The sequence below is a fragment of the Terrapene carolina genome, unplaced genomic scaffold (assembly GCF_002925995.2).
Source record: "Terrapene carolina triunguis isolate 2854851 unplaced genomic scaffold, T_m_triunguis-2.0 Scaffold238, whole genome shotgun sequence".
Taxonomy (NCBI): domain Eukaryota; kingdom Metazoa; phylum Chordata; order Testudines; family Emydidae; genus Terrapene; species Terrapene triunguis.
In genome coordinates, this window is record NW_020664589.1 from 1,139,894 (window position 1) to 1,166,891 (window position 26,998).

The window sequence follows — 26,998 nt, forward strand, 5'->3', positions numbered from 1 at the left end:
CAAGTCTCCCTGGCCCAGAGCTGGCTGGAAAGGTTTCTCTGTTGCCTTAGCAGCCCAGAGGCAAGTTAAATTTGGCAGTGAATGTTGATCTCTAAGAATCTTCTCTAAAGTGCTGAGAGAACCTTCTCTTGTCCTTTTGATTTGAAGGTGAACTATGCAGAGTAGACTCTAGTTTACACAGCATTTTGCATACTGAATGTACCCAAAAACATGCTTTGAAATGAGCTAATGTGCTTGAAGTGAACTGGGAACCTTACCTCTCCTTCCTGAAGTACAGCAAGGGTAATGAAGGTATAGGCTCAATTCTGGGACGCTTCTGGACTAAATCTCTGCAAGGTGCACTAGCCCTATGCTCCTTTGCCACAGCAGTCGCCAGGGAACGTTTCCTCCGGCATGGAATGGGGCATGCACCTTGCTAGCCAAGCGCACGCCTCTGGAAAGAAAAGCACTTGCAAGTGGGAGGCCTGTGTTAATGGTGGTGGTGCAGCTGCCCGTGGTCAGCCTGGGGAGAAATGGATGCTGTCTTGCACTGACGCAGAGAAACCCAGTGTGGTGGATTGGCTGAACAGCCATCGCTCTGCAGAGGGCAGCATGGTGACCCTCCTGCGGTACGGGGTGCTTGGGCACTAGCAAAGGGATGTGGAAGGAGGCTGTTGCAAGGTGAGGGAGCCGCCTGCTGGCAGGAAACGCACGGAAGCTGCTGCCTTGACATAGAAGAACAAGCAGTGGTGACCCCAACAAGCCGTGCTGCAGAACCGAGCCCTGGCTGGGGAACCTCTGGAGAGGACTGGACTGAGAGGAGACCCCTCAGTACTAGGGTTGAGGAACTCCTGGCCCTTTCAGCTGTGCCGAAGGGCCAAGCTAGGGGCTACTCTCTTATTGTTCAGTTAAATCTGTCGCAGCTAATGAGTCTAGAGTGTGCGCGGCCTCTTCTAATGCCCCCTTCTCGAGTGCTCTTTCATCTGCAGGTCTCCAAGCTCATCGGTGAGTGAGTGTGATGAGCCTCATTTTCCAGGTGGGGAAACTGAGCCACCCTGAGAACCAGACTATCTGGTGGTAAAATTCCCCTTCTGCTCCTTGCAGAAGCAGGGTAAGTCTCTAAAACAGATGCTTCAGTTCATAGGAAACCAAAATAGATGGGAAAAATCCTCCTTCAGCATGGGATCAATGTAAGGAAAGGTTTCCCACCTGCTCTTATGCTAATTGCATGGGCTGTGTGTGCACCCCTCCCTTTTCCCTCCCGGTGTTTGGCCCCGGTGGCTGGAACAGCCTGCTTCTTACTTAGAGATGGGTGTTGCCTTCTTTATTTAAGGAGTCGGGGTTTGTGCTTTTGGTGCTGGAAGTCCTGGGCTCCCTCCCCACTAATGGTCATGCTGGCTGTATGTGAATAGGACCCTGGTTCATTCCATGTATCTGTCATAGAAACTGCCAGGACGGCTCAGGCCTGTGGTCCATCCAATCCAGTATCCTGTCTCCTATAGTGGCTGGCACTCGATTTGGGCACTTTTTTTCTCGGCGAATAGACTATTTGCCGAAAAATGCATTTTTCAGTCGAACGAAAATATTTGTGAATTCGGGTCAAATTTGGCAAATAGTTTCAGCTGAATAAAACTGGAGAAAAACACCGAGTCAAAATGTTTCATTTTGACATTTTCAGGGCGATACATTTAGTCTTTTCATTTCAAAAAGATGTTTCATTTAGAATTGTAGCTCGTTTTACAAACAAAAACCGCAACCTACAAAACCCTGAAAATGAAAAGTTCTGTTTTGGGTCAAATTAAAAGTTTTGTTTGGCCCAAATCAGAAAATTTTTGGTTTTCCGTTTCACAGAATAGAAACGAATAGTTGTAGTTTCAGGTTGACCTGAAACCTAATTGTTTGGATTTTTCTGATGTCGCCACCAAACTGAAAAACCAGTTACTCATCCCAGCTCTAGTGAGCATGCACTGCTTCAGAGGAAGAGGCAAGAAACTCTGCAGGAGGCAGATGTGGGATAACCTGCCTCCCACGAGGGTCTCATCTGATCACTAATTAGCATAAGCCCTGAATCAGGAATCTCAGTATCCCTTCCAGAGGTAACGGGTCTCTTTCAAACTTCCAGCAGGTGCTGAACTACAATGGAAGAGAAATATTTTGAAAACTGTTCTGAGTCCCTTAATGTCCTTGTAACTACAAAATAGCAAAGGTGAGCGGGAAGTAGCGTTTCCCTGGGTTAATCTCAGGAGCAGAAGTTACCCAGTTCGGCTGGATTGAACACATCACGAAGGCTGCTTACGTGAGCTTGCCTTGCCGCAATCTCCTCTGCAGAGCCAGTGCATCGCAATAGAGATGTCAGTGCCGAGAGCGGTTGCTTGTTTAAGCCACTTGAGAGGATCGTGTTTGTTCTCTCTTGTAGCACAAGTCTCTTCTCTGCCTGCTCAAGTGGGTTGCTGAGGCCTGCTGGCTTATCCTGACAGAGCAGACATTAGCCAGATGAGGCTCGGCTTAAATAAATAAATGAAAACCTGCTGCTCGTATGGAAAAGTGCTGCAGTGTGAAGTTAATGCAGAAGGGCAGCATCTGCACCCCGGGGAAGTGATACACTAGTTTGGATCCCCCGGGCCACCTCTTAATGAAAGCTGGTGTCTCTGGGAGAGAGATGTCATTTATTTAAACATCAGTTCAGCTAGCGAATGGTGGGGAGGCAGTAAATGTGTCTGATGGCCCACGGTATTTCTACACTGCCCGTCGCCATGGTTTCTAAGTGCTGATCTCACCCAAAAACAAAGATGTATCTTGGGTACCAAAATTACTTACCTTTAGTTTCTTGCCTTCAGGTTAATGGGTATTTTTTTTATTATTTTCTCCCTCATTTCACTCTCTGCATCCTTACCTGCTCCTTTGAGGGACCCCTGCTATATGCACTTTGAAAGCACAGATGGTGTCACGACGATTGGGTGCTGGTGCAACTGTTATTTCTGCAGACAAGTTGTACTCTTGCATGACCACTTGGTGTACTGGCCCTCCCAGATCAGGATGGGACCGTGTGGTATGTTCTGCTCTTCCACACTCTGGAATGTAGCCGTGCTCCCTTTTTGGTCTGAATCTAGTTTAAAAGGGATCTTGTTAATTTCATGCTTAATTTTTTTTTTTTTTTTTTTGGTCAATTGCTGTTTTTAAGGCCAGTGAAAGGAGTGCAAAGAACGGTTCCCTCTCTGTGTACGCAGAGCTGCTACAATACTGGTATGACGACCACACTCTCCTGCTGTGATGCTGAGCCCCAACCCTGGAGGGGGACGTCTCTAGGGTCCCTGTTCAGGAAAGCATTTAAGCACGTGCTTAGCTTTAACTATGTGCTTAAATGCTTTCCAGGATAGGGGCCTGTGCTTATTTTGGGATTTGGGCATTTGCTTAAAGTTAAGCACAGACGCCTATTCAGAAAAGCACGTAAATATGTGGTTAAAGTTAAGCTTTCCTGAATTGGGGCCTAAGTGTGGGAAGATAGTTCATCCTGTAGAGTACGTCCGGTCCACAGCCCCGCTTCTGAAACTGCCAATGAGGAGATCGGTTAGTGGTGGTGGAGTGTTGCGGACTCCGGCCCATTGGGAACTGCACTGACATCCACCCCCCTCACTTTATCTATTCACATTGAGAGCTGGGCAAAAGCCACAAGTCTCCCCTGCAGATCCCTAATCCTCCCATTGGGCTCTGCTCCCTAGAAAAGCCCTTTGAGGAGCCTGACGGCAGAACTGTTACATTACGGCGTGTGAACTGGATCAAAACAGCTTTCTGCTCAATTGGCTTGTTATTCGCCAAAGCCGCAGATCTGTGCCTCGTGTATATATCCTGACAAGCTGCAGCATGCCCTAGGGTGTTCGTGTACCCTGGAATAAATCTCACACCTCATCTACAGTGGGAATTGGAGTGAAAGCAGAGGCTGGATGTCTGCCAAGCGATTGCAGACGCTAGTGCAGATGGTACTGGCAGGGCTCCCGCTGTCAAGTAATCAAGTCAGATTGTCCACGCCCTCCCACCTATTGCATTACTGGCTCCATGAAAACCCAGCGCGTTTGTGCCAGGTGCGCCCAGCGGGGTGTTGTCTGAGATAATTACCTTCTCCCAGCCCCCTGGCCGGGAGTGGTTATTACCCATCATGTGTCATGCAGGTCAAGGCAGAAACAAGGGATGTGGTCACAGAGATCCCAGAGGCAGAAACGCTGTGTCCTGGGGTGACACCCTTCCCCACCCGCTGCTGCGGTGGCCTTTGATTCCTGAAATAACACCACCTCTTCCTCCTTGGTGTGAGCTGGAACCGTTACATTGACAAGAAAGCTCCTGGCTCCCCAGCCGGGTTGCTGCCAGGTCTCGCCTCCAAGCCAGGCTGGCGCCCTGGGCTGCCCCCTGGGGTCCTGTCTCCCCACTCCCTGCCCTGAGCACAGCAGCCGACTGGACTCCGGGCACGGGTCTTCTCACTACATCCTTAGCCTGCATCCTCACTGCAAGCAGAGCCCAGGCTTTAACCCGCTCTTTCCCCTCGAGCTGGGTCAGCTTATCTGGGCTTACAGCCCTTCCAAAACCACGTTAGAGGTTTTTCTGTGTGGATGATAGGGGGTCAAGGCTACAACCCAGGTGTAGCAGGGTGGACACCCAGCTCCTTCCCGGACAGGTTAAAACAGGGCTGCAGCTGGGAAAGGAAAGGCTGATTGGGGGAAAGCAGCCACAGGTGGGGCCACGCCCCAATTAGGCCACGGCTGGCCCTATAAGAGGGCTGAGGGCCAGAGACTGAGAAAACACTCTCTCTCTCTCTCTCTCGCCTTTTGAGAGAGAAGGACCTGGCTGCCCGGGAGCTGAGGAGGGTACCTAGGGTGGAGCAGTGCTGGGGAAGGGCAGAGGGAGCTGGGGAGCTCCAGCCTAGCAAAGCCCCAGGCTGCAGGCCGAGTTAAAGGCCCACAAAGGTACTAGGGCTGCAGAGGGGCAGCCCAGAGATAGGCAGAGGCAGCTGGTCCAACCCCCCTTGCCGATGATGAGTAGTTTATAGACTGCCGTCTGCCCCAGTGAGCGGGGGCTAAATGGTGACTGGCAGTAGCCACTGAGGCAAGATGGGGATAGAGGATTGGGGTTCCCCTGGGTGGGGAGACCCAGATTGGGGGGTGCTGCGGTGGGCAGAACCCCTGGGCAAAGGGCACCGAGGTCTGGGAAGGACACGGGGCCAGTGGCAGGCGAGACACCGTCCCGCAGAGGGTGCTCTGGGCTGGAAGAGCTAATTCCCAAGACGACCAGCAGGAGGCGCCGTGCCGGTGAGTCGTTGCCCCGCCCCACCAGGTAAGAGCCCTGAGTAACTGTGCAGTGTGGACCTATGTAGGTGCCCAATTTGAGATGCCTTTAAAGTAGCCTGGTGTTCAGGAAAAGCCGAGCACCCACCATCTGCAAATCCAGCTCCTTTAAGGCATCTCAAGGGAGACACCCAAAATCACGTGTCGCTTTTGAAAGGCTTTGTCCTTGTGTCAGACTCTCTGCAGACGCCGCTGCAACCGCTGCACTTGGCTCATGTCCTGGAGGTTTTCTTCGCAGCTGTAAGGGCTAGAGACTTGCTTTCTTTATTCTTTCTTTGTGAAACGGAGAGAACAAGAGGGTACCTCGAGAAAGGTGGCGTACTGATGTATCCGGCGCCCTGGGGAGGAGCAGGCTGAGGCGGATGCTCCAGGGTAAGCAGGGTACTGCCCCCTGCAGATCTAAGGTGTGAGCATTGATGTTCGGTCAGGCCGTCTTGCCCCTCCCCTTTAGGGGCTTTTGAAAAGCAATAGGCGCGAGGTACTGAGGCTTTGTCTGCACTGCTAAGAAAAGGTGCAAGTTTACTGCGGAGGAACGAACACACCCTTGGTTCTCCCATTGTAACAACCACAGTGGAGGCGAGGCACTGTAGGTTTACATCAAGGTAAAGTCGACCCCGGTGGGGAGGGGGGTCCTGCTGACCTTGCAGAGCTACCTGGTGGCAATCACTTCAGGATTTGACAGGGAGATAAGAGCTTGAGTCTGGGGCATTCTAAGAATGGAAATCCCTTAACGTTTGAAATCCGCCTCTCCGCAAAACAGAAACAAACCCTGCAAGAAACCGTGCTGCATAAGCTGCCCCGACGTTCCCATTGCTGATTTATTTGGGGCTGGAAAAGCTGTGTTTATTAGAAGGTTCAGCCCCAGAGGTCTGAGAAGAGCTGCAGCTGCTGATAGGCACCAGACCCTAGGGACCTTGCTTTAAACTATACAGCTGCTGCACACACATTCCTATAGAACATCCAATAGGTCTGGGGGTGGGGTGGGAGAAAGAATTGGCTGGAAAGAGAGGAGCAAGAAAATGAAGGGGAGACAGCTAGCTTGAGAGACCCTCCAGCACTAGGTGAGGGAAGAGAAAGGACTTGGATATGCAGGCATGCACTCTAGAAATACCAGAGAGGTCAGACAGCACTGGTCTTTTCCATCTGTGAGGCAAAGAAAGTTCCTGGCTACAAGAGCAAACCCATTTGCTCTGCAGAGGTGAGACTGAACGACACGTTGATTACACATGGATGACGCTCAGATGCTGCGGTGATGGGTGTCAGTGTAAAACCCACGGACAGATGGATGTTCCTTGAGCTGAGAGTTGAACATGTGCACATTTATCTGTACGCATGGCCTGGTTCTCATAAATTAAATAAATAAATAAATTAATGGAGATATCCTATCTCCTAGAACTGGAAGGGACCTTGAAAGGTCATCGAGTCCAGCCCCCTGCCTTCACTAGCAGGACCAAATACTGATTTTGCCCCAGATCCCTAAGTGGCCCCCTCAAGGATTGAACTCACAACCCTGGGTTTAGCAGACCAATGCTCAAACCACTGAGCTATCCCTCTCCCGCATCTTACTTATGCCAGCGTAACTTTTGATTTCCATGGAGTTACTCCTACCTTACACTGGTGTAAGCCGGATCTGAACTGGGCACCATGACTGCAGTTGGCCCAGAACGTCGTTTGGCTTTAGACAGTGCCTTTCATAGCAGGGTGTCCCAAATTTCTTTCCAAAGCACTGAGCTAGGCCGTGCTTATCAATAGCTCCGAGTTTTGGATGCTAGAGCCTGTGTTATTGAATCTGCTGTATGGATTGCAACGGGGTGATGGTGGATAGAGACACTTGGACTGTGAGTAGAGAGACTTGTAGTCTAGTCCTGGCTCTGCCACTGACTTGCTGTGTGACCTTGGGGAAGTCACTTTGCCTCTTTCTCCTCCTGCCCTCTGTCTGTCGTGTCTATTTCGACTGTAACCTCTTTAGGGCTGGGACTCCCTCTCACTAGGAGTATGCACAGCACCTGCTCGGTGGGGCCCCGATCTCAGTTGGTGCCTCTAGGCACTACCACAATATGAATGTTAAACATGCTAAGATAAGAGCTGGATGACTTAATTTGCAACGGCAGCCATTCCTCAGCTTGTGTGGGGGCTGGGGGTTTCTATGAAACTGATCAGTTCTGTAGCTGACGGTTTGGCTACATGATTTCACAGCTGGTGTATTTCACGGTCTTGCTTGGCTGTGTCTGTAACCGCGCCACCAGCAAGAGAAGCCACCTGTAGCAAACACTGGGGTGTCTAATCTGCGAATGTCATTGGTGGTCATCTTAATTCTTTAACAATGGGGGCAGTCCGGGTGATTTACAAGTAATTTGGGGTCCTGCTGTCTGTCAGCATTGGGGCTTCTTCTCATCTAGGCCTTTTTTTAAATGCCGATGCCGGATGGACATCACTGGAGACTGAAGTCCTCTCGAGCAGTTACATCACTGGCTGTGTGTCTGTGTGCGCTCCCCTATCAATGCCCTTCATCAGGAGTTGGAGTTGAATCTCTTCCATGCACCATCTAATCGTAGACCAACCAGAATACTGGTCACTGCTGAATGTGATGGTTTCTGAGATTTGAACTGGCAGAAATACCCAGGCTCATTGGGAATTCAGCGGCTGGATTCCTAGTGGTGTGCACAAACAGCACTAGCGTGGAAGATTCCTAGGGCATTGCTTACTCTCTGATTGTATTTTCCCTGCCTTCCTTTCCAGTCTGACTTCTGCTTTGCTGAAACTCTTTGATTTACAGCATGGATTCTCAACCTGGGGGTTGTGAACAGACTTCAGGGGGTCGTGACCACCCTCCCTTTCCTTTATGGCTAGATGGGGAGGGAGGGGGACCCCGAAGGTTTTTGCTCTTGCAATGTGGGGTCATGGTTTAGAAAAGGCTGAGACCCACTGTTTTTTAAAGTTCAAACAACTTCATGAGCTTGGTTCCAAATGTCGTTTCAAACGCATTTCCATTATCGGTGTGGTAGCCTTGGCCCACTCTTAATTGTTCATGGGGAAGGGAGAATCTGGCTCCTCTTGGGCTCCATATTACCATGTGGTTGCTCTCCTTTCTTGCGGACATAGAAATCCAATGTAACCACACTGGAGTTGATGTTGCCTTCCCTGCCCCAGCCCCAGGGCTGAACCTTCTCCTTTTCAGCTCGCTGGCTGCTGGCATTGCAAATGTTTTGCTCAAACTGTTGTTAACCTTCCTGCTCACCAAATGACATAGTTTGCCCCGCTACCTGCATTGAAATGACTGGGTAGAATTCATGCAGAGTCCAGATTATTTGAAACTGGACCCATGTTTATACAAACCGCCCAGAGTTGGTTCAAGAAGGGAGACTATTCAGGTCTGAAGCCAACATTTTTGTCCACAGCCTGGATTAAGCAACCGGGCCCGGGATGGTGAGGTCTCACGGCAGAGTGCCCTGGCTTTTGCAGCTCTTCTTGGCAGTAGCAATTAAACTCTTTCCTGAAGTCACGAGAGTAGCTTGCCCAAGGCCCCCGTCCTTGCTGTGGAAGGGACAGGACAGGACAGTCTGCATACGTGCACCCGCGTGTCGGCCGGGCAAGCTCTGGATGTTCTGGCCGCGACACAGCTGCAGTTGCTTTGCCTGTGGAATGCAGTTGTCTGGTGCTTGTTCCCACTCCCAGAGCAAAGGGCTGCTGTGCTCAGCCCTAGTTGTCCCTTGTGCGCTTTCCATCTGAAGCGTGATCTGCTCTCCCTGGGAAACTGCATTCCCGCCAAGCACGCTGTGCTGACGCCTTGCTATGGTCCTTCCTTCTCTCTGCCTGCTGGGGGTTCCCGCAGGAGGGCTGCCAGTCTCGCTGATGGTGCAGGAACCTTTCCTCACCTCTTGCTTGGACACTTTCATGGCTCATTTTGTAGCACGTGGGATACAAGGTTTTTGAGAGGAACCTTTTTTCCATCCATTGTAATTTCCAGGTAGCAGGTCAGTGCCATTCGAGAGCGTCCCTCTGACCTGGCAAAAGGGGTGTGGCCGTTCCCCAGCCATGACAGCCAATCACAGAAATGACTGGGATCCTCACACTTTTCTTATAATTGCCTGCAAAGCGACAGGGGTCCTTCCTTTCTGGGATATGAAAAACCCGCTGTGGGAATGGCGGGGGTCCTGTTAGACTGAGGGGACCAGAGGGAGAGCTAGTTTTCAGAACATGCCTGGGAACATAGCGGTATCCTTATGGACGATGCAATGCACAGCTTCATAGGGCAGTGAGGAGAAAGGCAGTTAACACAAACCCTTTAGCTGAGTGGAGCTAGGGTGACCAGACAGCAAGTGTGAAAAATTGGGACGGGGGTGGGGGGTAATAGAGCCTATATAAGAAAAAGACCCAAAAACCCGGACCGTCTCTATAAAATCGGGACATCTGGTCACCCTAGGTCAGAGGTGGGCAAACTATGGCCCGCGGGGCACATCCGGCCCACGGGACCCTCCTGCCCAGCCCCTGAGCTCCTGGCCCGGGAGGCTGTCTCCTGGCCCCTCCCCTGCCGTTCGCCCTCCCCCACAGCCTAAGCTCACTGCGCTGTGGGCGCAATGCTCTGGGTAGCAGGGCTCTTGCAGAGGGGGCAGGGAGCAGGGGGGGTTGGATAGAAGGCAGGGGAGTTGGGGGTGGTGGATAGGGGGCGGGGCAGTCAGAGAGCAGGGAACGGGGGGTTGAATGGGAACAGGGGTTTTGGGGGAGCAGTCAGGAAGCAGGGGGTTAGATGGGGTGGTGGGGGGCAGTCAGGGGCAGGGGTTCCCGGGGGTTGTCAGGGGACAGGGAGAAGGGGTGGCTGGATTGGGTAGGGTCCCGGGGGGGGGCAGTCAGGAATGAGAGGAGGGGTTGGATTGGGCGGCGGGGGGCAGTCGGGCAGGGGTTCCGAGGGCAGTCAGGGGACAGGGAGGGGTGGATGGGGCAGGAGTCCTGGGGGGGCTGTCAGGGGGTGAGAAGCAGGGGGGTCGGATGGGGCTGGGGCTGGGCCACGCCTGGCTGGAGAGGAACAGCCTCCCCTAACCAGCCCTCCATACAATTTCAGAAACCCAATATGGCCCTCAGGCCAAAAACTTTGCTGCCCCTGCCCTAGGTCGAGCAGAGGTTGTAGGTGGTGTGACAGACCCAGACCAGTGGGGTACAGGCATCTGGTAGAGGGCAAATATACTGGTCACTGGATGAGTAGTTTTCTGTTCCCTGAGTGACCAGAGCAGGGGCTGCACTAGAGTAATCAGGAACCTGCTAGAACCAGTTAAGGCAGGCAGGCTAATTAGGACACCTGGAGCCAATTAAGAAGAAGCTGCTAGAATCAATTAAGGCAGGCTAATCAGGGCACCTGGGTTTTAAAAAGGAGCTCACTTCAGTTTGTGGTGGGGAGTGTGAGGAGCTGGGAGCAAGAGGCGCGAGGAGCTGAGAGTGAGAGGACGTGCTGCTGGAGGACTGAGGAGCACAAGCGTTATCAGACACCAGGAGGAAGGTCCTGTGGTGAGACTGAGGAAGGTGTTTGGAGGAGGCCATGGGGAAGTAGCCCAGGGAGTTGTAGCTGTCATGCAGCTGTTACAGGAGGCACTATAGACAGCTGCAGTCCACAGGGCCCTGGGCTGGAACCCGGAGTAGAGGGCGGGCCCGGGTTCCCCCCAAACCTCCCAATTGACCTGGACTGTGGGTTCTTCCAGGGGGGAAGGTCTCTGGGCTGTTCCCCAACCCACATGGTGAATCTCTGAGGCAAGAAAATCTGCCAATAAGCGCAGGATAGAGGAGGAACTTTGTCACAGTGGGTATGTGGCTGGGGGAATATTAATTAGAAATACCGTCCCGTCCCCTTAAGACGTACTATACTGTTTAATCCACCAGGCAGTGTTTTGAGTCCTTCTATCTCCCTAAATTCAGAGGTCATTCTGAGCACGTCTTTGGCTGAGACTCTATTTCAGTGATTCTTACAGCTCAGTGACACTCCTCCGGGCAGGAAGATTCCCAGACATGATCATTCTCCTCCTGAAAACCCTTTGAAAGGGCTGTTAGTTATGGGGGACCATGTTCCCGCGGCCTCCCGTACACCAGAGCACCTTACCAGTGGCTAATGATGTGAGCGGCACTCTGGCAGGAGGATGCATGAAACATTTAGTCTCTCTCTCTTTCCTTTTTGCCCCCATGCAGATGAAGTGAACTTGCTGGACAAACTGACTTCTTCCGCCCGGGACTTCAGCAATATTTCCCTCAGTTATGACGAAGCCAACTGCAGTGTCTTGGAGGTTGGACAGTACTCCACCCTCAGCATCCCCACCCGGGAGGCCTTTGGGGACAGGTAGGCTACTTCTCCAGAGGTTCTTACAATCGGACTCCCTGCATGCCTGGTGATTTGGTCTTTTAAAAACCTCATTCCTCCCTCAGCTCTCCTTGGAGTACGTCATCATTGCCGCTGGGGTTGTGCATGGCGGCTTGTGTAGACGTCCCCCTGCAAGTAGAGGGGAAGAAGCCACGGCGTGGGCTTCAGCGCCAGCTGCACAAGCAAATACCTACCCCGGGGGGCCAGGTGGGCTTGTGTTGCCCATACTGAAGCCTGTGCTACAGCTTCCTTAATTCTGGCATTTCGTAACTTTTCGGGGCTTGACTTTGCCATGTGCATAATGTTCTTTTAACTTAGTTTTTGTGCGTCAAATTATCTAGAATGAATGAACATTCCGTTTATTACACCGGCTGCTACAGGACGCTGTGGCTTGCTTCCCTCTCCTAGGTTTGCAGATGAGCTGAGCGTGTTGGTGAAACTTAAGTATTCTCTGAAGGCGGAGACCAGCCTCTTGACGATCCTCAGTCATCGTAGCCACGTGCTGTTCCAGATCAGGATTAACCCCCTTGCCTTGGTCTTTGTCACCACTAGGAGGCGACATTATGAGTAAGTTCCATCTTAGCTCTCTTCTTTCTCTACCCCAAAATAGGGGGGGCTGGGGAGGAGTTTCCAAAGGCAGGCAGCGAAGCTGAGCCTGTTGAATACTTAGCGGTGGGTGCAAAGGGGTAACTGCCTGGGCACGCCAGGTCACGAGCATGAAGCTGTCCATTAATGCTAGAGCTGCTACGTGTTTTTTGCTGGTAATCATGGGATTGCACCCACATATCCATTCACTGCACTTTCAGGTGCCTAACTGAAAATGTAGAACTGTGGTCTTTTGCATATGGAGACATGCTCTAGCTCCAGCCATGAGAGAAATTAGTTGGCAGGTGTGAAGGTTCTTGGGGTGCCAGGGACTGAGTCACCTTGTTACCCCCTGCCTCCAGCATGAAGGAGTCTTGCTTGTGCTTCACTGGGTGTCTGCACCCCAGTCCCAGAGTCCCTTTGAAGTGTTTCCCCGTGATATCCAGCCCTAGGCTGCTCACAGAAATATCAGGTCTGCTGTCCCCCAAGAAGCAGTATACACACCAGCCAGTAAGATTCAGCTCTGTTCCAGCATTTTGCTTAATATCACCGCTCTTAGATATAATGAAAACAAAAACAAATTTATTATCAAAGATTCCAGATTCAAGTGATATTGGAAACAAAGGGTTACATAAAAAACAAAATCACATGCTTTCTAGAGGCTAAACTTAAAGAACAGGCTAACCTGTCTAAAGTTTATCTCACCCAATGTCTTTTGCAGCTTTCCAGCCAAGGTTGTCTGAGACCCTGTCTTCATAAATGTAAATGCACTGTCCATTTATTCCTATGTACATGATGAGGGGTGTCGTCTTTGTCTTCTACTTATACCCCCCACAAAGTTCATTGTCTGTCCTTAGAGATGGGATAACCACCTGGGGCTTGGTTTTCCCGCGTGCTGCTTCCCTTTTGACTTTGCATCTCTTCGCTGACGTAAATCCATTATGTTAGCGTACCATGCGTAAGTTGCATCCTGCCAGAGGGAGAGGTGAATAAATATCTCTTGTCTGACAGAACACCCTGTTTTTTCACCTCTGCTGCTGACTCATGCCTTGTTACGGACTCAAAGATCATATTTTCAGTATATGTACGTAACTCTTTACACAGTATCTCTATATACATTTCACAATGATATCAATGACCAGTGTGACCCCAGCTTTCATTTAAGACCTCACATGACATTCTTTGATGAATCCGAATGTACAGACCAGAATCAAGATGTTCCTGGAACCCCCTCGCTAGTTGGAATTAAGAGGTTCTTAGATCACAGCAGGGAAGAAGGTTGGTGATGCAACAAAATTCAGGGTCTTTAGTCAACAGGAGTGTGGCAGGCAGGGCCGGTCCGGCTGGTCATGTCCCCTCAAAGTTCTCCAAGGGTCTGTCCCTGCTGACATCTGAGGCAGGGCCCCTCTGGTCGCAAAGCAGCATCTCTGCTACTTGTACCAAACAAAAGTTGGTTGTCTGACACCCTTTTCCCCTGCTTGGGCTGTTGAAGGGTGAGCTCACTGCAACTTACTGATGCAGGTGAGTTGACAGGACAGGGCCTGTGTGTTAGTCTCACATCCACTAAGGTGAAGGCTGCTTTGGTAGATTTTCTAGGTTAAGTGGGAGGGTGTGCTCCTGGTTTTGCCCTAGAGCATTTGATACTATCCTCCTGCCGGTTGTGCCTGAGATTGGACATCTCCCCACTTCGACATAGTTCTGGGTAGACAGCATATTAGCACTCTCTCCTACTGTTCATGGAGCAGAGTCCTCCTTGGAGAAACGGGTTTACTCCCCCATCCACCCCGTTTGGGTTGGAAATTGTTTGGAGGGAGGAAGCGTCAGTCACCAGGACGTACTGTGGAGCTGTTGTTCTAAGGTCACGTCTACACTAGGAGCTAGGGGGGTGATTCCCCCTGCTTGTGCGCACATGCTCGTACTAGATCTGATGGAGCTAGCATGTGTATAAATAGCAGTGTGGCACTGGTGGCGGCAGTGGAAGTACATGCTGAGTATGAACTGGTTTGGTACTCAGGACAGCTAAGCCATGCCTTCCTCGCCGCTCCCCATGCTGCTGCAGCTACCCTGCTATTTAAATTCACACTAGCTTGATGAGAGCTAGTGCGAGTATCTGTACGCAAGCAGGGGAATCACACCCCTACCTCCTAGTATAGATGTAGCCTAAAAGCCTCAAGCCATGACTAATTCGTCATATAGGGGCAGAAGAGAGAATCTCTTGGGGGGGTACAAATATGAGAGTTCAGTCTGTCTGCCCACACTTCAATTGGCCTTGTGAGGCAGGCCTTTAATACTGTTCTTCACCTGGGAAACCTCTTATGAGTCCATATGCCAGTGATTAATAGAATCATAGAATATCAGGGTTGGAAGGGACCCCAGGAGGTCACCTAGTCCAATCCCCTGCTCAAAGCAGGGCCAATCCCCAGACAGATTTTTGCCCCAGATCCCCAAATGGTCCCCTCAAGGATTGAACTCACAACCCTGGGTTTAGCAGGCCAATGCTCAAACCACTGAGGTATCCCCCCAGGCTAATGCTTCACAGTTTTGAAATGTAGCGGTTGGAGGAAGAAAATAATTTGCAGTGAATCCAGGCTACCGTGCTACGTGGATGGTTCATGTGTGATGGATAGATCCCGCCCACCTCAATATGGCAAATTGAGTGCTTTGGTATTGGCCTAGCAATCGTTATTTTCATCCTGGACTGAGATCACACTCTGACCTGGTCATTTGGGAGGGATTGTGGCCTAGTGGCTAGAGCATGGGACTAGGAGTCAGGAGACCTAAATTCTATTCCCAGCTCTGCCATTAGATGGCTGTGTGGCCTTGGGCAGGTCACTTCTCTCTGTTACTCAGTTTCCCCATGTGTAAAAATGGGCGTAATACTGGTGACCACCTCTGTACTGCACTTTGAGATCTGTCGATGAAGAGTGCTGTATAAGAACTTGATGGCATTTGGAATATTTATTATTAAAGGTTGAAAGAAATGGGCATGTTTGCTAAAGAGAAGGGTGAGTGGGGACCTAAGTGTTTGAATACGCAAAAAATTGTTATAAAGAGGACAGCGATCAATTGCTCTCTTTGTCCACCGAGGGTAAGACAAGAAGGCAGCAGCTTAGTTGGTAGCAAGGGACATTTAGGTTAGATATTAGTAAAAACTTTCAAACTATATAAGGATAGTTAAATTCCACGATAGGCTTCCAAGGGAGGTTGTTCCCATCCCTGGAGATTTCCAAGAACAGGTTGGACAAAGCCTTGTCAGGGATGGTCTAGGTTTATTTAAACCTGCCCAGTATAGGATGATGGACAAGATAATCTCTTGAGTCCCTTCCAACACTACGTTTCTCTGGTTTTATGATTATTTGCCATGATGTGCATAATGACACATCTGTTTTGCTAATGAAATCCTCAAAGCCTGTCCCAGACACAGCCGTGGCTTTTCCAAGGAACCTGGCTGAGATCCAGTCCCCTTTCCTCACTCTCCAAGAAAGAGGGAGGCTCCCTTTCTTGCCTTGTCCATGAACGCCTCATAACTGGTTTTCTTGAGTTATTTCGCTGCTGACTGGCAGGCAGGGAAGGTCCAAAGCAGCAGCGGGAGTTGCGTTCCCAGTGACCCATCATCTGTTAACGTGACTCCGGATTCAGTCGTGCCTTGGCTCGGGGCTGCAGATGACACAATGGCAAAGTGATGGTTATAAACGGCCTCACGTGCCGAGTGTGTCGTCCATGTGGCAGGTGGGGGGATCTGCGCAGTGTAAAGCTGGGGGTACGAGAAATTGGGGTGGGGGAAGTGTCAGTCTAAATAAAAGAGCCAGCTGACCCAACCTAGGACTCCAGGATTGGATCCGAGCCAGGCTGAGACTCCGCAGGCAGCGTGGAAAGGGTCCCTGCACCATTCAGTTTGGGGGGGATGGGATTCTCTTTGCCTTGCAAGAGCCTTTGAAAGTCCAGACGTGCTGCTGTCTGCAGTGAGGCAAGATATGGCCAGAGCCAGTTTTGCTGTTCAGGCTCTGACTGAGCCAACCTTCCCCCCCATCCCAGCTGGAAAGGTTGACTCTAAACCAGCTGCAAAACCCAAGGAAAGTGTTGGATAAAGTGGCTGACTGGCAGATAATCAGTAGAGTGCAGTCAATTCCAGTGCTTGGGTGCCCACATGACGTGTTACCCTGCAGAGGGAGTGGGGCTGGATGAGTGGACGCAGGGGCCTGCCCAGGACAGATGGACATTGGGGAAAGAGGCTGTAACTGACTAGATGGGGGATTTTTCTACAGATTCCCCAGTGTACTGGAAAGCTACAATATTCCAGCGCTTAGAGACTGCGGTGACGGTGCGTGTCTGTTACAAGGAGAGCTGAGTGACTTTTTTTTTTTTTTTAAACAAATTGTTTTTTTGCTGAAAAATGCAGTTTCGGTCCATCTGAAACCATGTGAATTTGATGACCTGATTAGTTTAGGCTGGGAAAAGGCTGTCAAGGTCAGCTTCAGAAAACCGTGTTGTGTCCCTAATAACCCTGACCCAGTGGCTAGGGAGACCCACATTCGAATCCCCACTCTGGAGCAAGGATTTGAACTCGGATCTCCTCCCTACCAGGCTCTAGGCTGTTCAACACCAACTAAATCATCCCAGCCTCTTTGGAAACCCCCTTTCAGGTAGTTGAAAGCAGCTATCAAATCCCCCCTCACTCTTCTTTTCTGCAGACTAAACAATCCCAGTTCCCTCAGCCTCTCCTCATAAGTCATGTGCTCCAGCCCCCTAATCATTTTTGTTGTCCTCCGCTGGACTCTCTCCAATCTGTCCACATCCTTTCTCTAGTGGGGAGCCCAAAACTGGATGCAATCTTCCAGGTGGGGCCTCACCAGTGCCGAATAGAGGGGAATAATCACTTCCCTCGATCTGCTGGCAATGCTCCTACTAATGCAGCCCAATATGTCATTAGCCTTTTTGGCAACAAGGGCACACTGCTGACTCATATCCAGCTTCTCATCCACTGTAATCCCAAAGTCCTTTTCTGCAGAACTGCTGCTTAGCCAGTCGGTCCCCAGCCTGTATCAGTGCATGGGATTCTTCCTTTCTAAGTGCAGGACTCTGCATTTGTCCTTGTTGAACCTCATCAGATTTCTTTTGGCCCAATCCTCCAATTTGTCTAGGTCACTCCAGCATATCTACCTCTCCTCCCAGTTTAGTATCATCTGCGAACTTGCTGAGGGGCAATTAATCTCATCATCCAGATCATTAATAAAGATGTTGAACAAAACCGGCCCTAGGACCGACCCCTGAAGTCAGGTCTCCTCCCTCCAAATCCGTCCTCTGAATCAGGCAGAGAGACTATACAAATCCCCATCTGCTGGGCGAGTGCCTTCATCACCAGGCAGCAGGGTCCTTCTCACTCTCTTTGGCCCAGTGAACAGTCAAGTATTTATACGAAGTGGACCAGCTGCAGTGGGAGAGACGGAGAGCAGAATGGCCCATAGGCTGGTGGTTTGGATGCTCACTGGGCAGGGGGGACCTGAGTTTTCAGAACTAAACTGAACATTTTTTTTCTGATTTCTGAAAACCCAATGATTTGCCCAGTTCCAAGTAACGGAAGGGTTAGATTTCCATGAGACGCTTTCCTTTGGCTTGTAATTACCCAGTGTGTCCAGGGTAGCTGGCTGCATAGCACAACGGGGGTGAGCCTCTAAGGGGGCCTATGCTAATACCGAACAGTGAACCCATAAGATGTTGGTTGTTTTGTGTCTGTCTGAGCCTCCTATTCTGTCTTTCTCCTGTCCCCAACCTGGGGCACACAGGTTCCCAGTTTCCATCCTGGGGGATGGGGACTGGCATCAGGTTGCCCTCAGCATCTCCTCCGAGAGACTGGAGCTGCATGTGGACTGTCAGCTGGTGGAGAGCGTGGGATGGTCCAATTACTTTGGGATGGGCATCACCATGCAGGGGCTGGTCATTCTTGGAGGCCTGATTGAATCCTTTGAGATTCCCTTTGAGGTGAGAATTTGCTCCTCCTACACACAGACTCTTCTCTTTCAGCCCAAAGGAGCTGCATAGGCAGCCTGCAGGGGAGACCTTGCATTGGGACGGGGTGGGAGGGCACTCTAATGAAATGATGCTGGAATTCCACTTGCTGATGGAACCCCATCTCCTCCCTCACTGAAAACACCCTGTTTATTTTCACTACGCAGGTGATGTGCAGTGCAAAGGCTTTGAAGTGCACCAAGGGTTTGCTCCTAGGTCAGAGAAACCAAAACAGTGAAAGGACGTCAGCCAGTAAGACGGAAACCCCCAATAGAATCCTCTCTAACCCACTCCTTTCTCCACGTGTCAGTTACAGACGTGCCCCCGCACTGCGGGGAGAGGGATTAGTTTTGTACGTCCTCTGAGATGAGTGACTTTTTAAATAAGCAGTGAAGAAAGAGCTTGATAGTCACTCCAACCTAATATCCCCAAACAGGATTCTTAAGCCTTTTGAAGTAGAAAAGCAGCGTGTCAGAACTGGCCGTGAATGTAGCTAGAATGAGAGCACCAGGGAATGCAGCATCCCATTTCCAGCCAAATCAACACGCTTGTGACTCCTGAAATTTAGGAAGAGAGAAATCAAACAATACAAAATTGGCACTCTGACCTAGCAGCGTTCCTGTACGGGTTTGTCTGTGCTGCAAACCGAGGTGTGATGGCTTTCTTTACTAAAAATAGCAGTAAAGACCTAGCAGTGCAAGCCAATCAGCGACTCTGGCTATGAACAGTCCTTGCTAGCCTGCACTGGGGGCCATGTTCCTCATTGCTTTTGGTACCCAGAAAAGCTAGGATAAAGTTAGCATGCATATATCTACCCGAACTGCAATCACGCGCCTGATTGCAGCATAGACCTATCCTGAGGGACTCTAAGCTCCTCACTAGCATCCGTCACATCCTCCAGGATATTTATAATTACCCCCATTTTACAGGGGGATAAACCGAGGCTCCCACAAGTTGACATGACTTGCCCAAGGTCACACAGCAGTGTGACAGGACCCTGGAATATAAACCAGGATTCCCCCAACTACTAGACCATGCTGCCTTCCTGTTCAATTGGTCCTGGCTTGGACAATGCAACATGTGCTGTAGAATAATAACATTATTTGCCTAGACACAGTGGCTAAAGGGTCCAGGCAGGGATCTGGGCCTCATTGCACTAGGCACACTACACGCATGTGTTGGAGATACAGTCTCTGCCCCAAAGAGCTTCCTGTCTAAGAACACACAGCAGGTCATAAGAAGGAGCTCTGTTAAGGAAATGCTTAGATCTTATTGGATCCAGGATTATTTTAGGGTCTTTGCACTGAAACCCCCTCCCCAATAACTAACATGCAAACCAGGAACCAGATTACAATAGGCAGCTCTAAGGCCCCTTACCATCTTGCATCATCTGCACAATGCCCGTCCCTGTTGATTCAGGCGTGCATATAGCTCTGTCACCCTTCCCCACCTCTCTTTCACAGCCAGTCGCCTGGCCAAACCCTTGGCTTGGAAGGAAGATTTCATCTTATTAAGATGGTCTGGGGTTGGGGCGATTATCCAACAGCTTTCGCACATTTATCTCATCTCAGCTTTTACGGCTCCTTGGAGACAGCGGGCGAGAATGACTAAATGGGGCAGGCTCGTATGGAGAGAGCTGTTTGCTCTGGACAGTCACATGGTGCAGAAAAAACTGCTTATGGCTTAATGATGCTGCAGCTAACAAATCATTGCACCAGTTACACTGGGCTCAAGAGGGAGGAGAGGTTCAGAAGGATGCTAACAAGGAGAAGCCCTGTTTGAGTTGGCTCTGACTTTAATAATTACAGAACCTTAGCAACTGTGGAGACTCCTGGCTTCTCCAGGCAAGCAGGGCTCTTCCCACTCCCCCCCAGATGCTCATTTCACCTCTCCCAGTGCCAAGAACCAGGCCCTCAGCGTTGCATTCCCTACAGGCCTCCTCTTTTTCAGATTCCCCTGGCCCTGATGCTCTCTCCTTCCTGCTGACACTTTCTCCTCTGCACAGGGCTGTCCCCAGCAAAGGCCAAGGAAGGCAAAGAGCTGCTGTCTACCCTTCTGCAGCAATGGCCTTCTTACACCCCCGCTCTAGCCAGGATCCGAGTGCGAGGAGGGGGACCTGGGTGCGGGGAAGGTGGTGTTTGGAGTTACCAGCCAACACTGACCTCATGGAGACAGCTGGTTCTTCCCTCCCTGTCTTGCCAAACGCTGGGGGGTCTAGTAATCCAGAGCCCTTCTAGGTAATTTCAGGCTGTGGGTGGGGGGAATGTGTCTGCCCTCTGGGACAGAGTGTTGATTTGGGGCCTGATCCATCAGCGTGCTGAGCCCCTTCAGGGCTGATGCTCAGCACTCTCTGTGCCATTCTCATCTCTCCGGAGAGGCCCAGCACGCTGCAGAATCCCATCCTTCCCTCTCAGGAGTTGTGCTCGGATGTTCCCCTGCTGCCTGTTCATCTCGTCTCACCATGGAGCCAGGGGACATGCCCGTGTTGGTGTTGGGAACCACGAGGCTCAGAACCTTGGCCAAGATGACACAAAAAAGTGTGCAGGACCAGGCATACTAGGCTCAGACATCGCTGCTCTGTGGGGTCCCTCTGTTGGCCCTGGAATAGGATTCCTTCTCTGTGGACTGTGGTGGAGCATCTCCCTGCCAGTGTAATTGCTGCATATCCTGAGTCTGAATAACTCCATTCAAACCTATCCCACTTGTGTTTTATTTGCCGCCCGTCCTCCAGAGGCAGTGTCAGCGGTCCGGGTGTAAACTCCACTTGTTTGTTCCCTTGCCTCCCAGGGTGCTCTGCAGCAGCTGATCTTCCAGATGGGAGACCCGGGGGCTGCCGGCGAATACTGTGGAGGCTACAATCCCAGATGCGCCAGCGCTTTCAGCACTGAAGCTTTCCGCAACCAGTCCCGCTCCCCAGGGGATCTTTCTCCCGCTTGGCCGGAGGTGTGTCAAGGGCCTGCAAAGAGCATTCTTGGGTTTCCCCATTGCAAAGTGGGACCCAGTTTATCCCTGATGTTACTTAATCCCTGGGGTCTCTCCATTGACCTAATTTAGCCCATTGGGACTCAGGGTTCTGCAGTGGCATGGAGAGAATGTGATGATGACTGTGACACCCTTTGCGGTTGGGCACTGGTGTAGTGTTTGTCTTTCCCTTCCCACGTGGGTCAGTGCTCCAGGGCCGGAAAGGAGCCCAATAGCACCTGTTTACCTGGTTCCACTGCCCCACAACCTACGCAACAGTGGCAGGTAGCAAGAGTTTCAGCAGCGGTGTCGGATGTCACCTGGGGAGAGCTAGGAATAAGCGATAGCTTTGGAGTGTGTCTCCTCTCATCCCCTCCCGCACTGTGTCTGGGGTGGGAGCTCACAGCCGTATTGCCCGGTCTCTGTTTCTGGGTGGGTCAGCAGAAAGACCTTGCCGGGGTACTAAGTCTGCAGCTATGGATGGGCAGGGGGTGTACACTGTCATGCTAGATGGGGGAAGCTGAATGGAAGCTAATCTAGATCAGCGATGGGGGTGGAGAAGACCCCACAATTGCATGCATATTGAGAGGGGCTCATGGGCCAGGGATCATGGTAGTTTTATCCCTCATTCCAAACAGAGCCACGCCCGTTCCCCTGAGAATCCCCATGGCAACATGGGAGATGGCTCTACTGCTGATGTCCTGGTGACCCAGGAGCCTCTGTTAAACGTAAGCTGCTGCTCTGTCATTTGGGGCTTTGGCATTTGACTTCCCTTTGTGAAATGGCGAAGGGGTTTGGTGCAAAGGGGAAGATATGGCTGGGCGGGAGGGCTTTTAGCTGTAGGAAGTGTGCGTGTATGTGTGTGCGTTATTGTGTATGAGCGTGGGTGTGTAAAACGCACACAGCTAGTATTGCTCAATGCTGCAGCACATTTATCAAAGAAAGAGTGCGACGAATGAGAAGTGTTGTGCTCAGGAGTTCCATTCCCACCGTGAAATCCCACTGCCACGCAGCAGGGCTGGGCACGGAACGTCCTCGTGCATCGTACTTACGAACGTTTACTCCTCTAAGGGGATGTCTACACCAGTGGCTCTCAACCAGAGGTCTGTGGCCCCCTAGGGGGCCGCAAGCAGGCTTCAGGCGGTCTGCCAAGCAGGACTAGTGTTAGACTTGCTGGGGCCCAGGGCAGAAAGCCGGAGTCCCACTGCCTGGGGCTGAAGCCCGGGGCCCTGAGCCCCGCCACGTGGGTCTGAAGCAGAAGCCTGAGCAACTTAGCTTCACGGTGCCCCTGTGGCAAGGGGCCCTGGGCAATTGCCCAGGCTTGCTCCCCCTTAACGCCGGCCCTGGCTTTTATATGCCGAACACCAGTTACTGTGGCACAGGTGGGCCGTGGAGTTTTTATAGCATGTTGGGGGGGGCGGGGGGGGCTCAGAAAGAAAAAGGTTGAGAACCCCTGGTCTACACTACAAATCTAAGTCGACCTATTTAAGGTTGACTTACAGCCACTGCAGTAATTTGCATGTCCACACTACCCTCCTGGGGTCGGTGGTGCATGTCCTCACCAGAAGCGCTTCCACCGACCTAAGAGGGGCAGTGTGGGGAGCTGAGAGCCCGGTCTCTCAGCTCCGCTGGCAGCTCCCTGCCAGGGGCCTGGCTGCCCCACCGGCTCCCAGCGGGCTGCCTCCCTCCTTCTGCTCCCTGTTCCTGCCGGGGGCAGGGAAAGCCGCCCAGGGTTTCTCCCCCCTACCTGTTCCTGCCAGGAGTGTGTGTGTGGGGGGGAAGCTGTCTGCATCTTCTCGGCCCCCCTGCCCGCTCCCCACCAGGAGCTGGGTACCCTTGTCAATTTCATGGCTCACCGAGCGGTGATTGACAAGACTGCTCAGCAGGGAGCAGGCAGGGGGGTCCCTCCTGCTTCTCACCCCAGCTCCCAGCTGGGAGTGGGGTTCGAAGCCACCAAGCTCTGGCTCCCAGCCAGGAACGAGGGGCAGCCCCCCGAGCTTCTCACCTCGGCTCCTAGCCAGGAGCAGGGTCCAGTGGGGGCTTTCTTGTGAATTTCAGGGCTCCTGCCGTGAAATTGACAAGACGGCCGACGTAAGGGACACCGTGTCTACACAGACACTGTGTCGCCCTAACTACACCGACATAAGCCTTACCCCTCTCCTGGAAGTGGACGAGTTATGTTGGTATAGTAGGGCACTTGGGGCTTGTCTTCACTACCCACCTGGATCGGCGGGTAGAAATCGATCTCTCGGGGATCGAATTATCGCGTCTCGTTGGGACGCGACAATCGATCCCCGAATCGACGCGCGTTCTCCACCAGCGCAGGTAGGAGTAAGCGCCGTCGACGGGGGAGCCGCGGCGGTCGATTTGCTGCCATCCTCACAGCGGGGTAAGTCGGCTCGGATACGTCTAATTCAGCTACGCTATTCGCGTAGCTGAATTTGCATACCTTAAATCGATCCCCCCCCCAGTGTAGACCTAGCCTTACATCGGTAGGAGGAAGGTTGTAGTGTAGACGCTGACGTAATTGGGTTGACATAAACTGTCTTATGTCAACCTAACTGTGTAGTGTAGACCAGCCCTAAGTTACTGGTGTAATTGACAACCAGAAGCGTCGTGGGTCTCCATTTTACCAGGGTTCTTAATTAGCTCTCAAGAAGAACTGCTGCTGCTCCTCCGGGAGCCCAGTCCAAAGAAACTTGTGTCAGTTCTAGCACAATCTTTTCTAGCCTGAGCGGCTCAGTTTGGGCTCAGAAGCAAAATGCCCCAAGTTTCAGCACAACGAGAGTTACTCACGGTGATCCCCAGTAATGATGGTCCTGGCGCATTAGATGGCACTTTTCTTGCTCACGTTTCTGGGCAGATCTACTATCTAACACTTGCCACAATCCCATGAGGTAGGTTCGTATCATCTCCATTTTACAGAAGGGGAACTGTGACCCAGAGATGATCTTGTCCAAGAGTGCGCTGGAAGAGCTAGGTCTTTGTGGGCCGCACCCATTGTTAGCCCTTCCTAGAGCTGCGTAGTAAAATACCTGTGTTCCCGGAGAAAAAGCTCCTGGAACTTTACTGCAGAATCGCAACAAGAAAATGGCTAAATGTGCTCACTTGAAGCACAGGTGTTAAAGTACCAACCAAATTCCCCAGTCCTGCTTATGCAGCGAGAAGCATGCTGAAAGGAGCGACTTTTTCCAAGAACCAGCTCTGTTACCCATTACGCTCTTAATCTATGGAAACAGAGCCATCAACCATCACTTGCTTAAATAAATTCAGCTACTCAGGTAGTGATGTATTTCTCTCTCTCTCTCTCCCTCCCTCTCTCTCGATTATCTAGGTGCCAAAAGAAACCAATGAAATTCAGGAATCCTACACTCAGGTATGACTTTCCCAACTCAGCGGGGGGATGTGTACAGGGGTAGTCCCTTTTGGGGATGGGTTTGGAGGGGATCCAAGATTTCATTACGCATCATGATGTTTCTCAAGGAAACAAATGGATTGTTTTGACTACATCAATAATTATCCGGTAAAAGACCATATTGCACAGCCAGGGGGACAAGGTGTTTGTTTTTTTTCCAAGCACCCCAAGTGTACTAGATGCTCTCAGAACAAACACTAGACAACATCCCTGTCCTGAAGAGCTTCCAGAAAAAATATAGAACTCCCATGAACCATATTAAACAGTAAAGGCAAAAGAAGCGTCAGAAGATTATGGAGTTGCTTAGAGGTTTTAGGGCCACGTTTTGAGTGTTTCGTTTTTCACCCTTGATGATGGATTGAGAGGCTGGTCAGGCGTTGGTGGAATGAATCAAATGGCTGCACAGATGGATCGGTTTGTGCAATAAACATGGGTCACGTGTGTCAGTGGAAACAAAAATGATCTGTAGGGATAGCCAGTGCTGCCTGGAGTTCTTGTAAATAGGGGAGGAGGAGGTGAGGATGACGGGAAGATGGTGAATTCTGAAGTTGATGTTGGGGGAGCAAGAGAATGAAAGTATGGCTATGGCTACCGCTTCCGCCACTGATGTGGGACTTCAATGATTTGCCCCAGGAAGATTCCTGTTGCTGCTCTCCCGTCATAGAGTATTTGGAAGGGGCAGAAGCTGCCAGACCAGTGCCCAAATTCATTTTATAACTGCCAACACTTTTCTCAGTATGGGGATAAGGGACAAGGCCAGAGTCGCTTTTCTAATCGTAGGGGGAAAGGTTTAAGCCAGAGGCGGAAATGTAAAGGGTTTAAGTGTGAGTAGCTTTTGAAACTTGGTGTACTATTTATTAGTTTTGAACATACAGGAGGTCACAGCAAAAGTTTAATAGCAGAATCCTATGGCATGGTCTCTCACTCTCACGATGTCATTAATTTTATGCAAAATACATAAATGTAGCTATTCAGAAGTGTGTACCGAATTCTGCCCCTAATTTGAACACACAGTTTAGTCTGAATGCACGTGCAATTGAGGTATCCGTGCAAATCCGAGCGTATGCAGTTGTGAAAAAGTGTTCCATAAAATTCCTCAGAATACATTAGAGAACTTTGATGTTCCAGGCAAACTATGAATTGCCCTGAATTACGCAGCTTCACAGTTATCCAAATGAGCAGCCTAGTTTGTAATGCATTCTCCTTATCTACTCTGTTATCTGTCTGCTTCTGAAACCCGGCTCATTCTCAGTAGCTTTCCTGCTGGTTAGTGTGAATTAGCGAGATTCTGCCATAGTAAGAAAGCCGGTGAACTTCACAGGCCCGAAGGGGAAGAATAATGAGATTCTGGAGCTGGGTCAAGTTTAATTTTTCAAGCCCTTAATCAAAACCAGAGATCAGCTCCTGCAGAGAGAAGTCTTTCCCAGACCTGCTGCAGAGACTGTGATAAACTTCAGTTTGTAGTTTTTGTTTTCAAGACTCTGCACTTTTAGGGGTAGATGGAAGCTCCAGAGTTTTCATTAACTGCTAATTAGGACTAACTAATGGCATATTATAAAGGGCTTGGTTAGTACAGTGCTGGAGCTGAGGGCAATCATGTAAGTGGATGAGTACAAAAGGTACTCGATTAATTGCTTGGCGCTTATGTCATAAATCGATGTCTCCATTTTTCAAGGGTATAAGATCCTTGGTTTGTGTCTCCAGGCAAGGTTAGCAATTTAGATCCAGGGAAGTGCTGGTAACATGCATTTACCCTCGTCCAGCCAACCAGTTTTTATGCAGTCTCTGGAGCTGGATAATTCTGCTTGTCATATTTATACCGTTTATCACGAGGGAGCAGTTGGGCCAACTGGATTTAATAGCCTTTTTAAGAGGGAATCATCACATACTAGTAAAACTGGGAAGAGGAAGCAAGACACGTTTCTCTTTTTTTTTTTTTTTTTTTTTTTCTTCTTTACTTTTCTTTTTTTTTTTTTTTTTTTTTTCCCCTCCATCCCTTTCCCTCCTGAGTAATTGTAATTGCTATTTCAGAGCCAGATGGATGGCTTGACCAATGTACCATGGGTACCATTTTCCAAAGCATTTTCCAAATGACATAGGAGCCGAAGTCTTTTTTTCCCCAGCCATCACACAGGCGATTAGGAGAGCAAAGTCTCAAGGACTTTCAATGGCACTTTGGCTGTTAAGTAATTTAGGTGCTTTTGAACAGTTAAGGCAAAGTCTAAACTAGGGGGAAATCTTGTTAAAAATTCCAACTGGCTTCAAGACCAGTTACTGGTTGTGTGTGTCTATCTATCTATCTATCCCATCAAATCTTCTTATCCTATCCTATCATTTGGAGCATCTGTGTAACTAAGACAAAGCTAGACCAATTCAGAT

At 50.6% G+C, this 26,998-nt stretch overlaps 1 protein-coding gene across 1 annotated transcript in view; it reads left to right on the plus strand.

The window, feature by feature from the left end:
* The first annotated feature begins 393 nt into the window (after nt 1–393).
* Nucleotides 394–26,998, plus strand: part of COL27A1 (collagen type XXVII alpha 1 chain) — a 185,879-nt gene continuing 159,274 nt past the window's right edge. The window contains exons 1-9 of the mRNA XM_029912756.1: nt 394–608; nt 969–984; nt 1,084–1,090; nt 11,484–11,631; nt 12,061–12,219; nt 18,021–18,216; nt 21,031–21,186; nt 21,843–21,932; nt 24,539–24,580. Coding sequence (XP_029768616.1) covers nt 394–608; nt 969–984; nt 1,084–1,090; nt 11,484–11,631; nt 12,061–12,219; nt 18,021–18,216; nt 21,031–21,186; nt 21,843–21,932; nt 24,539–24,580 — 1,029 coding nt within the window. The remainder of the gene's footprint in view (nt 609–968; nt 985–1,083; nt 1,091–11,483; nt 11,632–12,060; nt 12,220–18,020; nt 18,217–21,030; nt 21,187–21,842; nt 21,933–24,538; nt 24,581–26,998) is intronic.